At 41.3% G+C, this 16,283-nt stretch overlaps 1 protein-coding gene across 1 annotated transcript in view; it reads left to right on the top strand.

Annotated features, from left to right (window-relative positions):
* The window catches only part of ube2e2 (ubiquitin-conjugating enzyme E2E 2), a 29,057-nt gene that overhangs the window by 181 nt on the left and 12,593 nt on the right, over window positions 1–16,283 (top strand). The window contains exons 2-3 of the mRNA XM_058376797.1: window positions 5,399–5,581; window positions 9,501–9,551. Coding sequence (XP_058232780.1) covers window positions 5,406–5,581; window positions 9,501–9,551 — 227 coding nt within the window. The 5' untranslated portion in view covers window positions 5,399–5,405. The remainder of the gene's footprint in view (window positions 1–5,398; window positions 5,582–9,500; window positions 9,552–16,283) is intronic.

Genomic DNA, 16,283 nt, shown 5'->3' with positions numbered 1-16,283 from the left:
GGTGCGCTCGCGACGCGCGTGAAAAGTGGATAAATGTCTCGCGAAAGTGTTTTTCTCTCAACGAGGACATGTGTGTGGGTCGGGACGAGCCTGGCTTTCCTGGGGTGTTGCCAGATTGCGACGGATTCCTTCTTTACTATGCTACTTTTCCTTGAATAGAGAATATTGCAGAGGGTTAAAAACAACAAACCGACCGATTCAGATTTAGTTACCTCGGCGAGTTTTCTCAACTAAAAAAAGAAGAAGGCATTAATAAATACATTTGTGCATGCAACTTAAAGTGAATAACTCCCGAAAGGCCATGCGGTATAAACAGTGATTGATTGGCATAAACAGTGATTGCGTCCTAAGAGAGGAGGCAACCTATGGCCACACCCACCTTCAGGTATTTTCAATAGCAGCATAATCATATTACAGGGTTATGGCATGTTTGGGAGTCGTTCACGACGGATTTAGAACAACCACTGGACTGCAAAAAACCCCTGCGCACAATCTGGCAACCTCACTCCCTTTGTGTTAATGCTGACCACTTTGGTCATTTCGTGCTGTTTTTTCGAATGCAATCTCGACCATGCAGGGTTGCCAGAACAAATCTCTGTTTAAATCCCCTAATCAGTTGTCTTAAGAACACCCGAGTCTGTTGTTTGTATATAAATCATTTGTATCACCTTGAGAGCTTTTTTTTTTTTCTTCAACCAGAATGCAATTAAAATCACCAGAGTATGATTTCCAACAGTCTGGCAACCCGTGGCTGTTGTTTCTCGGTTGTTGGTGTTATTTGGCGTGGACTGATCGCACCACCAGTCGCTTATGATGCGGGGTACAGCCGTATATCAGCATTGCAGAGTTGCCAGATTGTGAGTTTATGTCCCTTTACACTAAAATCCAGCCTAAACTTTAACTCTGGGATGAAGTGATAAATGTGAATCAAAATTGCACCCAAAAAAAAAACCCCTATAGCTGGGCTGTGTATTATTCTTCAGCCTGATTTTGCTGGATGAAAATCGTACGTTGTGAACGACGTCTTTGGTTTTTTGAGTTTTGTGTTATTAAAATGCATAATTGATCAGAAATTTGCATAAAGTGTGATCTGCTAGGATGATCGTCCACGACACAGTATGAGGCGTAAATTGAGTCAGTTACGTTTAAGTTTGAGTTAATGATCAAAAAATATTAAAGTCCTGACATACCTGCCTGACCCCTTGTACTGTGAGCTAAGAGCAAAGCTACGAGGCAGAAAAACATGTCAGTTCTTCCTCACTTTTGTCCTCTTTCACCCAGGCGTGAACGACTTCAAGCTCCACTTCTCCACCTCACACAACATCGTACTAGTATACCTAAACCTTACACCATACAACCGAGGGTTTGCTTATGTTCATGCAACTCCATTTTGTCTCAGATCACACAGCTTGATGAAAGTGTCACACTCGCATTCAGATTATCAGGATCGTCTCGTACGATGTGACGAGAAATAGAGTTAAAAACCAGTCCCATGGTATTTTGTCAGCCTTAAATATGATGAAGTGTTCCCCCATTCTGAGGTGACACTAACCAATCTGGCAACATGAGCAGGATCTGCGTTTGCATGCGCTGCTAATTACGTTCCCCTCGTTTCTCTCTGACAGCCTTCACACCCCCTCCTTCTCTTCTCATTCTGTTACCGTAGTTCATCTTTTTCAGCCAACACCACAGACAGAAAGCAGCGCTGATTTTTCAGGGCCACCTGTCCAGTGTTTTCCGCTCTGCTCCTTTAATCTACGCCGTGGTGCGAGCTGCAGCTCTGACACATGTATTTTAACCTTGTAAAAGATGTGTTAATGAGGCGGTGTGTGGTGCGAGGCGTGTTCGAGCAGGAAAACAAACAAACGTACATTATCATAAGACCATCGCCGAGTGTGTTTACAGAGGCGTTCAGTATTCAGGATGAGGAAAAGTTCTGTCCTGTCTGTCTGTCTGTCTAACTGCCTGTCTGTCTGTCTATCTATCTATCTATCTATCTATCTATCTATCTATCTATCTATCTATCTATCTATCTATCTATCTATCTATCTATCTGTGTGTTTGTCTGTCTGACAATCTGTCTGTCTGTCTGTCTGTCTATTATTTGTCTAGTCTGTCTGTTCATCTATCTATTCTTTTTTTTTTATCTATCTATCTATCTATCTGTCTATCTATCTATCTATCTGTCTGTCTGTCTGTCTGTCTGTCTGTCTATCTATCTATCTATCTATCTATCTATCTATCTATCTATCTATCTATCTATCTATCTATCTTGCCTTATCCATATGTCTTGCCTGTCTGTTTGTCCTCCTTTGCTCTGTCCATCTCTCGGTCTGTTTTGTCTGTTCCCTCACCAGTCGTTAATAAGTATGTCTGTCTCTTCACATGTCTGTCCATTTTCCTGTTTATCTTCATCAGTTTGTCTGTCTGTCTGTCCATCTCTCTGTCTGACTGTTTGGCTCTCGGTCTGTTGCTCTCTCTGTTGTCGCCTTTTTGTCGGTTTATTTACTCGAGATGATCCATCAGTCTATTTGTCTGTCTTTGCTTGTTCCTGTCTGTCTGTCTGTCTGTCTGCCTGCCAGCTTATGTTGCAGTCATGTTGCAGTTTCAGTGGCTGAAGTTTTAGCAGAGACACTGAGTGTGAACGCTTCCCCACTCTGAGCTGTTTAACAGCTGTGTTGTAAGTGACTTCATCTCATCAGGCTCCTGCACCAAGACTCGAACGTATCATCGCTTTTATTATCGTCCGCTTTATATATAAAAAACGAGAAGAGAGCTTGAATAAATGACCCAGTCGAAACGGTGTCTTTTGCATTGTTGACCAGTAGCACAGATTCCATCATTTTGATGTAGAAGACCCAAGATGGAGGAATTTTAGGCACAAGATTATACATAAAATCCTAGCTAGCTAAAATTCTGACCACATTATCGACCGCAGCCTAAAACATATGACATAAAATAGCTAAAACACTAAAATTGGATCTAAATTCTTGTAATTTTTGTGTATTCATGAACTTTGAACTGCAGATTTTCCTACTTTTTCTTTAAAAAAAAAATCAGCTTTAGAACAAAAACATTCCAATAGATTGATTGATTGATTGATTGATTTATTTGTCTATGTATCCTTTACAAATAATGCAGAAGCCAATCTTTGCAATTCAGTAGTTTTGCACTGAAAGGAAAAGATGAGATGTGGGTTCATTTCCCACGAGTGCCAGAAGATTGCGTAATTTTTTCCCTCGTCTTTTTATATATATTTGCCGGTAAAAATAGAAACGGCTATTTTTTTTAATTTATTTTTTATTTTTTTGCAGATATTTTTCATTTGGAAAAATGAACGCAGATCAGATAAATTGTTTGTTGATACACAATATCTCAAAATGTTTCTGACTGGAAAATTGCTATAATTACACATAAATTTAGTGCCTCACCTACAACAAACCAGCACAACTGGACCGACTCCAGATGTTATCAGAGCAGTAGCTGGACTTTATAATCCGTTAATTAATTGAGAGAGATGATTGATATGAAAATAGACAGCATTGTATGCTATAGCAAAACATATAGAAACATAGCTTTTGATAGCCTTGGCTTGTGGAAAAAACTGTGGCATTCAGTTAATGATTCCTTTTGATTCAGTCTCATTTCCTCTCCCTCTCCATATTCTTTAAAGGTTTCCCACACCGGTCTTTATTTTCTCTCCAGTCCTCGCCTTGTTTCCGTTTCGAAAACCTCCTTAAAGCGAGCCGATCACGGCCCGGGGTCACGGCCGTTCCATAAATAACAGATGGAAAACTTCTCCTCATAGTCACAACATGATCTCTTGCGCAGAAATCACTGCGGGATTCGCATTAATGAGTCAGCGTGTAAAGAATTCAACGAGCCCAGGGCGCTGAAGAGGAAATAAATCACCCGACGTTCAGGCAGAGCTCGCTGTAAAATGTCACCGACGCCCGTTATCTACGAAATCAACTATTAATAGAGAAAAATTCCATTTAATCCGATTGTTAAGGGCTGAGTCAAAAGGAGTGGAAGTGCAGACAGATGAATGGCACTTAACTTTAAGCCCCCCTAGGCGTTGAAGCCGACCTGTTTAACGACAAAGAAAGTGTGAAGTGCATCACGGCTCTAGAGGTTTTAAATATATTCGTGTGACAGCGCTGCTGAGCGCTGATAAATCATCGGTTTTATACAAACTTCTTACTCACCGTAATCTAATATGACCAATAAATGGGTTGCAAATAATGTGATGTGGTGCAGTTTTCTATAAGGAGATGTTCAGAAAGAGTCTCCAGTGATAGTCTGTATGTTTTTGCCTCATGGGAAGAGATTTTATGCTTTTACTTCAGTTTTGTTCTCATTAGAGAGAGAGAGAAAGATAACAACTCTTTATTACTGCAATAACGTAAGCGATAAGACACGAAAAGTGTAAAAAACTTAACAGGTCACCCCATGTGATTGTAATCACCGTGTGTGTGTGAATTTCCCTTTGGGATGAATAAAGTATCTATCTGTCTATCTAATTTCTTTACAAACTCAAGCCTATAAAGACATTATTTCCTTATAGGACTCTGGAAGTGTTCGTCTTTATATCTGCCAAATAACATATAATACTTCTGCAGATATATAATCATTTAGTAATCTGCTTTCTAGATAAGATTTTTTTTTAAAACCGGACAAAATATTTCGTGTTTAAGGCGAGTGGGGAAAAAAATTTCATCGACAAAATACTTTACATAGTTTGCTTTAAGCTCACAAGAAGACACGCAGCAACAACTCTGAGTCTGAACGGACACGCTGAATGACCCTGCAGATGTTCCACAACATTAACTGTATCTATAAATGAATAAAAACATGCAGCGTTTGTTCATAAATGGTGGGAAATGAGAGTGTATGGTATTAGAGGAATAAAACACTTCAGGACATCCGGTTATTGGGAAAGAGTGGTGAGCAAAATAGATTCGAAACACTCAGCACAAATAGATTTAAAAAGATGTGGGTTGATATTGTGAAGTTTTCTCTAAGGGGTTGTGTTTTCTCTGGAAAATGACTGGGTAATAAACAATGAGTAATAAACGATTGTTTATTACTGATTGTTTAATGTGATTGGTAATTACTGTGTGATAACAGGAACTACATCACGTCATGGACATTACCCAACATTATAACGTAACTATAAACGGATAAAAGTTTATCACGTCCAGCCTCACCACACCACCCAATTGTTGATTATTTCTCTATAAAAGCCCACCTCCTAGGTGTTTTACTGCTTGCTTAATGATTTCAATCTTCAAAATATCACTCAATTAACTGATCTGTTTCTGAAGTTGAGGTAAACGAGTCTCGTGACCAGGGACTGGAGACACAGATTGCGACTCAAGGTGTCGCTCTGTTTCAGGGCCAGGATGTCCGGCGAGGTGCAGAGAGCAGACGACAGCCCCAGCACGAGCGGCGGGAGCTCGGACCTCGAGCAGAGAGAGACGGCTCCTCCGGAGCAGGAGCGCGAGCCGGCACAACCCAAGAAGAAAGAGACCAAAATCTCAAGCAAAACGGCGGCTAAGCTGTCCACCAGCGCCAAACGGTTAGCTTTGTTGTGTTTTTTGTAATCCTGATTCGAAGAACAGATTTCACTTTCTGGTTCAGGAGAAGACAACATTCTTGTTCTCGACATCAGCTTGTAACTATATCAGTGTTAGCTAAGTAGTCTCAGGAAGAACTTTCACTCAGCTTGGATTGCTAGAGCATCTGCAGTTACAGTAGACTACACACAGGATGTGCCACACAAAATACATATATATAAATAAATCACTCGAGGCTGAAAAATGGAATTTGCTCCTGTTTCGTTGTGCCCATGATCAGCGTTGAGGGTCTTTGTCATGCCACACTCCACAGCGGTGGTTAATATGAAGCTCATATGAAACTAGACACACGGGGCTTTAAGAATTCGTAGTGTTTCGTAAGTATTTCTGTTTTTCATCTAGCCTACTAGAGGTGATATATTCATAGAAAAGATCCCACACAAATGTTTCTATCTTCAAAGTAAATGGGGTTATCGAACCCATTTCTGCTCTCTGAGATGCTCCGAGTGCTTATTCACAGCTTAAGCAGCTCAGATTTGATCTTTAACTAGTAAAATTCTGTGTAAGAGGGAAAAAACACATTTTATTTTATATCAGACTCGAAAGCGACACATTTGATTACAGTGATTGCACTGAAAATGTCCGATAAAGGCTGGTAAAAAGGGTTAAATATCCTCTCTGCACGCTGCCAGTGTGTGACGTGAAGGCCACTTTGATTAACAACATATTGGACGCGGTGCCACTGTGTATAACGGCATCTTCAGCCGAACTCCTAATTGAATGAAAGCTAATGGAAGTCGAATCATAATCTGACGGCTGAAACGATTAGTTTAAAATGCTTCATAAATCAATTTCATGTGCGTAGAACCACATAAATAACGCTTTGTAAGAAAAAAAAATCTCCCGCGACCTCGCTCTCATCTCAGCCGACCCTGAGGGTAAGACCGACGTCTTTCGGGTCCTCGTTAGAGCGGTCTGTTTCGAGAACCAGTGTTTTGAATGTGTTTTGTAGGATTTATTTAAAAGGCTAGGTGTAACCAGAAGGTGGTTCGATTTTGGAAATGGTTCAAGGTCACAGCAAGGTCACATGTCTGAAAGGGGTTTTTTTCTTTAATAGCTTCCATCCTGTTTGAAGTATATTTTAAGAGAATTTCCGCCTTACAAATTACTAACAAGAAGAACTGCTGGTGGAGGAGAAGTTTTTTTTACCGGTGCTAACGGCATTACTTATTAAATTGCATAGTGCTTATTCCTTTTAACCGCTACACTGGCGTTCTGTTCTGCCGGCAGAATGGGAATCGACTTATGGGACATTTTCAATCAGTGTAAACAAATGAATTATTTAATCGCCGCAAGTCTGGTAGAAAACGAATCAGGACTCTGTTGGCTTTCAGTGAGTTTTAGATATGTGTTTTTTCCCCCCTCTGTTGGATAACCTTACACTGAATTTTACTGGTTGACCATAACAAATTTCCGATGCTTATGAACAAGCACTTGGAGGCATCTCGGAGAGCAGGAATCGGTTTGATTTCACCGTTTACTTTGAAGATACAAACATATGTGCGAGAAAACAACGATTTTTTTTTCTATGAATATATTTCCACTAGTTAACTCTACAAAGTCTTAAAACCTTGGGTGTCTAGTTTCATCTTAACCATCACCGTGGTGTGGGACATGACGAAGACATTCAATGCTCAACATGGACACAACCAAACAGGGGCAAAATTCCATTTTTTAGCCTCTGGGGAAAGACGAAAGGGGGTAAAAAGTGAGGCTACTTTTGAAATATAATTCAATTTGCAGTGATATTAGGAATTAAAATATTATACACAGTGAATTGGCTGTTCTGTACTAAAATCTCCATGCATGATTTGATATAACAAAATTATTTGTTTTACACCAACACCGTTGCTATATATTTAGGGCACTGGTGGCTCAGTGGTAGGTTTCTCGCGGGTTCGATTCCCAGCTAGTGCCTAAACCCCAGCCACTGGATGCAGTGCCGGTCCCAAGCCCGGATAAAATGGGGGAGGGTTGCGTCAGGAAGGGCATCCGGCGTAAAACCTGTGCCAAGTTGTTGTGCGGATCAATTGGTCCGCTGTGGCGACCCCTCACGCGTAGGGAGCAGCCGAAAGATCAACAACAACCGTCGCTATATATTTACATTTTCTGACAACACACGAGTTTACAGCTCTATACACTTCCCTGTTTTCTCTCATTACAGTATCTTTTCCTTTGTGCGATTTCATGAAAGCACATTTTCCCCCATCACTCGATCCTTTGTGAACCCGCTGAGGCTTTTCTTTTTTAACATACGCAGTAGGACTCGTCCGTCACGAGCACTGATTTACTGGCTTTGAAAAGCTTTGAAATCATTATGTTAAACGCAGGCTACGAGGCTTCGCTAGGTAATGAAGCTGTCAATGCAATTCTGTAAACCGAGCGCCGATTACAAGACATCATACAGCTTAAAAAAAAGAAAAAAATGTGGCAAAAAATATCATGTTATTACGCTTGGCATTGATTTTAATAAAGATAACAAAGGCCAAGAATCAGAGGAGAGAAAAGCTGCTTCTTATTAGCTGTAGCTTCTGTGGTGAATAAATTGTAGCCTCAGAAAAATTTTTGTTTGTTGTTTTGCCTCGATTACAAATTTGTTAAGGTCAGGTCAACCTGAGGGGCAGTCAAAACGGTCGTAACATAACATCCAGTAATTCGACATCGTGTGACGTCATTGCTTGTTGGTTTTGGTGTAAAGTCTTTCAGACGGAGAAGGTTTGTCTGGATGTATTCTTTTATCATGTAACTTTAAACAAAAGTAAACAAAAAAAAAAAAAAAAAGAGATGGAACTAGCTGGAATCGTTATAGCTAACACAACCCGGTTAAAATAAAATGGAACGTTCTAGGTTTCATGTTGAGTCGTTTCACACCTCTCCGCCATTCGTTTTAGTCTATATTCTTCGTTACATAATTTTTTTCTTTCCATCAGCGATACCAACATAGACCAAAGGTGTGATGCGTGAATCCGGCGAGAAACTGTCCGTTAATGGGACAAGGGTTGTTTTGATTGATTTATTTATTTATTTATTTATTTATTTCAACTTCTATTTCTATTCTGAAATACGAAGAGGAGGAAAGAAATAACAAAGAACTGAACAGACAGGACACCAGAGGCATTACATATAGTTCTTACATCGGTTATTTTCACGAACAGGGGTTACTTTTCCAAATAGCCGACATCCCCCACACCCCCCGCCACTTCACGTACACACACGTGAAAAGGAGGTATAGTAAAAAATGACCAAAGGCATAGGTTCATTCAAATCTGCATGGTTCAGTCATTCGGGGTCGAGGGTTGGTTTAATGTAAGTTATCGTCGCTGTCACAGTTTGCATCGTTCAGTCAAGATTAGCGTGTCATTGGCTTCTAAAAACCTGCAAATGCAAGGAAGTGGTCAAAGAAGTTTTTCAAGTTCTGACCTTCACCTCAAGTGAACAGGACCGAATTACAAACAACCTCTGTCCTTTTTCCCCAATGGAACGAATGCGATTTTATACAAACAGTCTTTTAAAATGATTTAGACTTTATGAAGACGTTAATAAGCCGCTTGAGTTAACGCCAGAAGAAGCGATGCGGTTCTGCAGCAGCGCAGATGAACTCTGTATACCTCAGTCACCCGGGAGTGGTGTTTTAAATCAGACGGTAAAAGCTCTCTCCAGCCTGCAGATATCCTGACAGCTCATTCGGGCTTCCTCTCAGATGTTCATTCGGTTGCAGAGCAGTCGGCCGTGTAAATCTATACGCTAGTTAAACGTGTTGAATGTATTACAATGTAAATTGAATCGTACATTTTAAATGTGTTACTGTCTCCGGGATCAGATCGAACACGGCCCCTAACGCGTCTTGTTGTTGCCTTGCAGGATTCAGAAGGAGCTAGCCGAGATCACTTTGGACCCCCCGCCCAACTGCAGGTACGCTCTGATCTTTAACTCAACACGTTGCTTCTCCTGAAAGACAGCGAGACAGATGGAAAACGTGTTATTCACGTGAAAGACCGTGTTTGTAAATTAGTTCGTAGAGTTCTGCACGTCTTATCAACTTCCAGGACTAAAGAACAAGAGACTCGACAAAGAGATGAAAGAGGAGGAAAGAAATGAAAAGAGGATGGAGAGATAGCGAGAGGGGAGAAGCATAGGAGACACACACACACACACACACGGATCAAGCAAGATCAGAGAAGCGCAAAAACAGTGACAGTTGCTATCAACTCTGATAAGAATTTTACAGAAAGGAAAGGAGAGGAAGAGAGACAGAGATATACACAGAGAAATTGACAGAGACAGATACATAGAGAGAGAAATGCTGTGAAAGACAAATGAGAGCAAAACAGGGGAGTGGGTAAGACAAGGGGGAAAGAGAGAGAGAGAGAGAAGAGTAAGAAACACTGGGAATAGGAAGACTGATAGAAAGAGACTGAGAGAGAGAGACAAAGTGATGTACAGACAGATACTCGGACAAACTGAAAAAGACAGAGAGAGAGAGAGACAAAATGAAACACTGATAGAGAGAGAAAGAGAGAGAGAGAATTGGAAGAAATGGAGAGAGAAAGAGAGACCGTGAAAGAGAGAGTCACAGAGACTGAGAAAAATGACAGAAAAAGAAGGACAGACAGAGAGAGAGAGAGACTGATGAAGGACAGATGGAGAGAGAAAGAGAGAGAGACAGAGACAGAGAGGGGAAGAAATGAAGAACGGAGAAAAGACAGTGAAAGAGAGTGTCATAGAGACTGAAAAAAATGACAGAAAAAAGAAGGACAGACAAAGAGAGAGAGAATCAGAGAGAGAGAGACACTGATGAAGAAGGACAGACGGAGAGAGAGAGAAAGACAGAGAGGGAAAGAAATGAAAGGAGGAGAGACAGTGAGAGAGAGAGAGTCACAGAGACTGAGAAAAATGACAAAAAGAAGGACAAACAGAGAGAGAGAGAAAGACTGATGAGGAAGGACAGATGGAGAGAGAGTAAGAGAGAGAGAAAGACAGAGAGGGGAAGAAAGGAGAAGAGACAGTGAAAGAAAGAGAGTGTCACAGAGACTGAGAAAAATGACAGAAAAAAGGAGGACAGACAAAGAGAGAGAGAATCAGAGACCGAGGGAGACTGTTGAAGAAGGACAGATGGAAAGAGAGAGAGAGAGACAGAGGGAAAGAAATGAAGATAGGAGGAGAGACAGTGAAAGAGAGAGAGTCACAGAGACTGAGAAAAATGACAGGAAAAAAAGGACAGATGGAGAGAGAGACTGATGAAGAAGGACAGACAGAGAAAGAGGGGGGGGGCAGTGAAGGATAGAGAGAGAGAAACTGATGAAGAGGGACAGATGGAGAGAGAGAGAGAAAGACAGAGAGGGGAAGAAAGGAGAAGAGACAGTGAAAGAGAGTGTCATAGAGACTGAAAAAAATGACAGAAAAAAGAAGGACAGACAGAGAGAGAGAGAGACTGTTGAAGAAGGACAGACGGAAAGAGAGAGAGAAAGACAGAGAGGGAAAGAAATGAAGAAAGGAGGAGAGACAGTGAAAGAGAGAGAGAGTCACAGAGACTGAGAAAAATGACAGGGAAAAAGGACAGATGGAGAGAGAGACTGATGAAGAAGGACAGACGGAGACAGAGAAAGAGAGGGGGGCAGTGAAGGATAGAGAGAGAGAGAGACTGATGAAGAAGGACAGACGGAGACAGAAAGAGAGGGGGGCAGTGAAGGACAGAGAGAGAGAGAGAGAGACTGATGAAGAGGGACAGATGGGGAGAGAGAAAGAGAGAGGGGAAGAAATGGAGAAAGAGAGACAGTGAAGGAGAGTTAGAGAGAGTCCCAGAGACAAAGAAGAATGGCAGGATAAAGAAGGACACATGGAGAGAGAGAGGGAGAGGGAGAGAGAGAAACTCACACAGGATGTCAGTATTTGGTTATTGTGTCCTGATTAGCTGCTTGTTGTTCAGACGGACAGGCCACATGTGCTGCTACAAAACTCTGACTCCCATGAGTCTCTGCGTGAAACGATCAGGCTTTTAGAAAACGAATAACACACACTGACACCGTCATTGATTATCACTCGGGTTTATATGGTTTGAGTAATAGCCACATTCGGAAACCCATTATGGAAGGAAATGAATGGAACGTACTGAAAAATCGAATTTGTTAGCGCACTCGCACGGGGTCGTGTGTTGATCGCGTAGATGACGTGAGCGCACTGGAACGGCTCACTGCTGAAATATTCACCGTTTCTGAGGTTAAATTTTTTGGAGCATTTTTCAACATGACCAAAGGCTCAGCAGAGATGCTAAACTCGCGCAAATTTACAGCGTAATTGCAACTAGGAAAAGGCTCCGTTGTGAAAAAATAACACCAGATCTGAGGAAAATGTTGATATAAACTATAGATCTGTCTCATTTCCATCATCGCTGTGTGTTTACACTGTCTGTAAAAAAAACAAACATTTAAAGTAATTCCTATGTGCTAGTTTCAGTCGCTAGCTAGCATCTTGTTGGCTAGCCATGTTTCCAAGTTGCCTAGCAACAATTAGGTTAATTTTGCACCGGTTTAATCATAATATAATCCAGTGTGAATAAGTCGCTTTCATTTGTAATTAAAGTTTAATTCATAAATGTTTTTATTTGTCCTGATAGAACACCTTTCGGATTGGAGACAGCTTCCAACTCTTCTGGGAAGGCTTTCCACGAGGTTTAGGAGTGTGTTTATGGGAATTTTTGACCATTCCTCTAGAACGCATTTGTGAGGTCAGGCAATGATGATGTTGGACCAGAAGGCCAGGTTCGCAGTCTCCACTCTAATTCATCCCAAAGGTGTTCTATCAGGTTGAGGTGCAGGCCAGTCAAGTTCCTCCACACCAAACTCACTCATCCATGTCTTTATGGACCTTGCTTTGTGCAGTCATGTTGGAACAGGAAGGGGTCATCCCCAAACTGTTCCCACAAAATTGTCCAAAATGTCTTGGTATGAAGCTGAAGCCCTAAGAGTTCCTTTCACTGGAACGAAGGGGCCGAGCCCAACCCCTGAATTCAGTGATTTGGAGGGGTGTCCCAAAACCTTTGGCAATATGTTGTATCTTATTAAGACAAAGCTGAGTCTTTAGATCATGTTGAGCTTCTTCTATTCTGGTTTCTATCACCTCCAAAAAAAAAAAAGGATCACACTTTTCTGGTATCAGATGATTTCATTCGATCACTTTTTACTTTTAGCATCCCAGTAGGCTGCCGCTACATAATCGTTTCCCTGATTAAATATATAAATCTCTGTAATTGGGTGCTGTGTAATCTAAAACTGTTGGAGGTTATGACTTTTTATGACAAAAATTGGTCGTCATAGTAACAGGAACCCGGGGGGGAAAAAAGTTACAGGATTTTCCAGGTGTGTGTGTGTGTGTGTGTGTGTGTGTGTGTTCATTCCTGGCCAATTTAATGCCTTATTAAGAAACTCCTCAATGGTGCCGATGGATAATTAATGAGGAAGGGATGTGAATGTTTTCTCAATAAGGTCTATGATTTATGCAATATCTCACTTTGTGTCTCTCTGTAGAGATGTCTATGTATCTGTGTGTGTGTGTGTGTATGTGTATATATAATATATATATATATATATATATGAGAGAGAGAGAGAGAGACACACAGATAAAAAGGAAAATAAGCCGATCAACAGCCACATTCTTGAAGCGAATCCATCAGATCTCACTCTTTAAACAGTGGAATCTGACAAATCTGGGATTTTTTTTGCTCTCAAATATTAAGAAAGTGCTCTCACCTCCTCAATACATTACAGCATTTCTAAATCGATGTAGCGCTCACACACCCGATGTAGCTGCTGTAATGATATGTTACTGCAGGCACTGATAGTGTGTGTGTGTGTGTGTGTGTGTGTGTGCATGTGCTGTACCATCATTAAAAGGATTTCAGCGAGGAGACAAGAGGTGCTTTTTCAGATCGACTGTGGAAAAAAAGAAAAGCTCTTTTATTACATTACATTACATTACATTGTCAATGCTAAGCTGCTTTGCAACCGGTTAGCATTTAAGACAAGAAATAACACATTACAAGGCACAATATCAGACAGTTGAATTGAATTCAGATTATTAGTGCTTTGTGTATATCTCCTTTTTTTCCCCCTCTGAACGGGATCGTTTCTGCCGTCGCCCGTCTTTTTCTCTGAGCTGTCTGATAGAAACGCCACCCCCCCCCCCCATTTTTCCCCCCAGTGAAGCTTCACGTCGTTGATTAGCGCCAGAGTCCTGCGGGAATCAGCCGGAGGCCATGAATCTAATCCATTTTTCACATCCTGGCTATTAACTGCAGCAGGGAGCATATCCATATTCATAAGAGGGAGGAGAAGTGCATGGGGGTCTCAGCGGGGTGGGGTTGGGGGGGACGTTCAGGATCAGTATTTCAGAGCCCTTCTCTGAGCCAAGGCACTGCAGAGAAATCTATTAGCTCACGATTCAGACAAACACAAGATGAGAGGAGACATGAAAAGGTTTTTTTTTCTTTTAGAATCAACCAATGGAAAATGGCGGGATTTAAGGCCGTGTGCAATCTAGTTTTATTCTCACACTATTAAACAGTATATTGACACATAATTAAATATGACTGTGTTTCAATAAACAACACACTTAATACATAAATCGAAATCCCTTTGCCATTTTGCATATGATTCAAATCTCGTTCATTATTTTAGGGGTCCAAGCACCAAAATTTTGCTTGGTTTAATTGTACATTGGGCAAAGCAAACTCTAGCGCAATTTCTAGACACAGGAAGTAGACAGTTCTTGTCTTATTTGTTTTTGTCCCATATGTCAACACCTAGAGAGAAATTCTTTGCTCATCGGAATCCAACTTCACTTAATCATTGCAGCATAGTGAATGAAAAAGACGTTTTTTAGCGTTTTGTTGGAGCGATGTTCACTTAGGTTATAATAACTACACACTGTTGTTCCATCAGGAGCCATCTTTTTTTTCCTTGGAACGTTACTGTAAAGCACTCCATTTTGAAGACCCATGTCGGAAGACATTAGTGACTGATTATTACAGTGCTGACACTGGAGACTCTTTCCATATAGGTGTTACATAACCTTCTCCATCCTACAAATCCCTGTGTACGTTATTACAGTAAAAACATTTAATGTATTAGAACGAGCGTGTTCATATAAACCCGTGATTGGCCTCCCAGCCAGAACAACTGCCGGAGTTTCTGTTCTTGAAACTGCTGTGGTATAAATTGTGAATCCTTCAGTGTTTTGTGGGTAAAAAGCAAACAGATGGATCTCGGGACGTGACACTAAGTCAAAAGCGTTCATGAGAATCCATTCCGCATTAGATGCTCTCGGTTTCCCCTGAGGTACGGTTGATCAATACATACGGCTTGCAGGTTTATTTTTGCAACCATCCGTGCATCAGCATCAGGGTAAACTGCACCAGTGATGAATCCCGGTTCTCAGCATATAAATGCCGCTCGCCCCGAAGGAGACGAAGCGCCGAAGCTTCTCACGTCACCGTGTGTGAGTAATGGTTCTCAAAATTCACTTTTCATCACGGCCATGTTTTGTTGTTTCATATTTCAGGAGTTGAGTTACTCAATGCACCGTATGCGAAGCCCGGTTATTAAACTAACGATCGGTGATGCATTATGCATAAGTGGCCCAGAGCAAGAGGTCGGCTGACGGTTCTCACTGCTGCAGGCAAATTTAACTGAATCAGAGACCTTCTTTTCCTCAAAGGAGCCCCCCCCCCCCTTTCCCTTCCTCCTCCCTTCTCCCTCCGCCCCCAGCACACTGATACGCATGGAAAACAGATTACAAGAATAATCAAAACACCAAAAGAGGTTTTATCATGCTACTTTGCAAAATAGAATTATCCAAAACCCCCCAAACCCTGGCATCCACCGGGGGCTGATTGCATTTATTTTGAACCGACACTGAAAATTCTATTTCACCATCTGCGTCCTTGAGAGACTGGCAGTAATAGGATAGGTTCTTGGCCTTGGATAGAGCAAATATTTCCCTCTTAAGCGCTCGTTTCAGCACTAATTGCTCACATCTAACTGTGGCATTTGTGGTAGAGATGAGCTTTATAGTGTATAAAGATCCAGGGCAGACAAGGACTCGGAGTAGTCATCCCCTCCCCTCCTCCTTCTGTGCTACGGATATAATTGGTGGCAGGGTTGTTCACGGTCAGAGGAAGAAAAGATTGCTTCATTAACTTCCCGTTTTGATAATCACCGCAGGCCTGCTGTAATGGGAGATCTTAATGGAATGAATACGGCATTAGAAAAACTGGAGGTTTCGCATGTCTCTGCTAGATTATTTAAGATTAAAATGCTCTTCACAAAACTCGAACAAAAAAAATGATGAAGGTTAATGACACCATTTTACTGATATCATCTTTCCTGAGAGTTTTCTACGAATTACACAGCCTTCTTATTACGGAATCTGATTTATAAGCCTGTTGTCCGTGTTGACTCAAATACTAGAGGGCTACAAAGACCAATACAAAACTAATTTTTGGTAAACCAAACTAATGTTTAAATATTTTCTCAGCACCCGAAATGCTGAGAAGTGTTTGAGGTTTGAAATTTGCTTCTTTACACTGATGTAGCTAACAAGCAAGGGAACTTTGTACCCTCTTGTTCAGCTTCCGGTAGCAAACATATT

Source organism: Hemibagrus wyckioides, linkage group LG23 (genome assembly GCF_019097595.1).
Source record: "Hemibagrus wyckioides isolate EC202008001 linkage group LG23, SWU_Hwy_1.0, whole genome shotgun sequence".
NCBI lineage: Eukaryota > Metazoa > Chordata > Actinopteri > Siluriformes > Bagridae > Hemibagrus > Hemibagrus wyckioides.
Note: the sequence above shows the minus strand (reverse complement) of the source record. Positions and strands in the feature narration are given on the sequence as shown.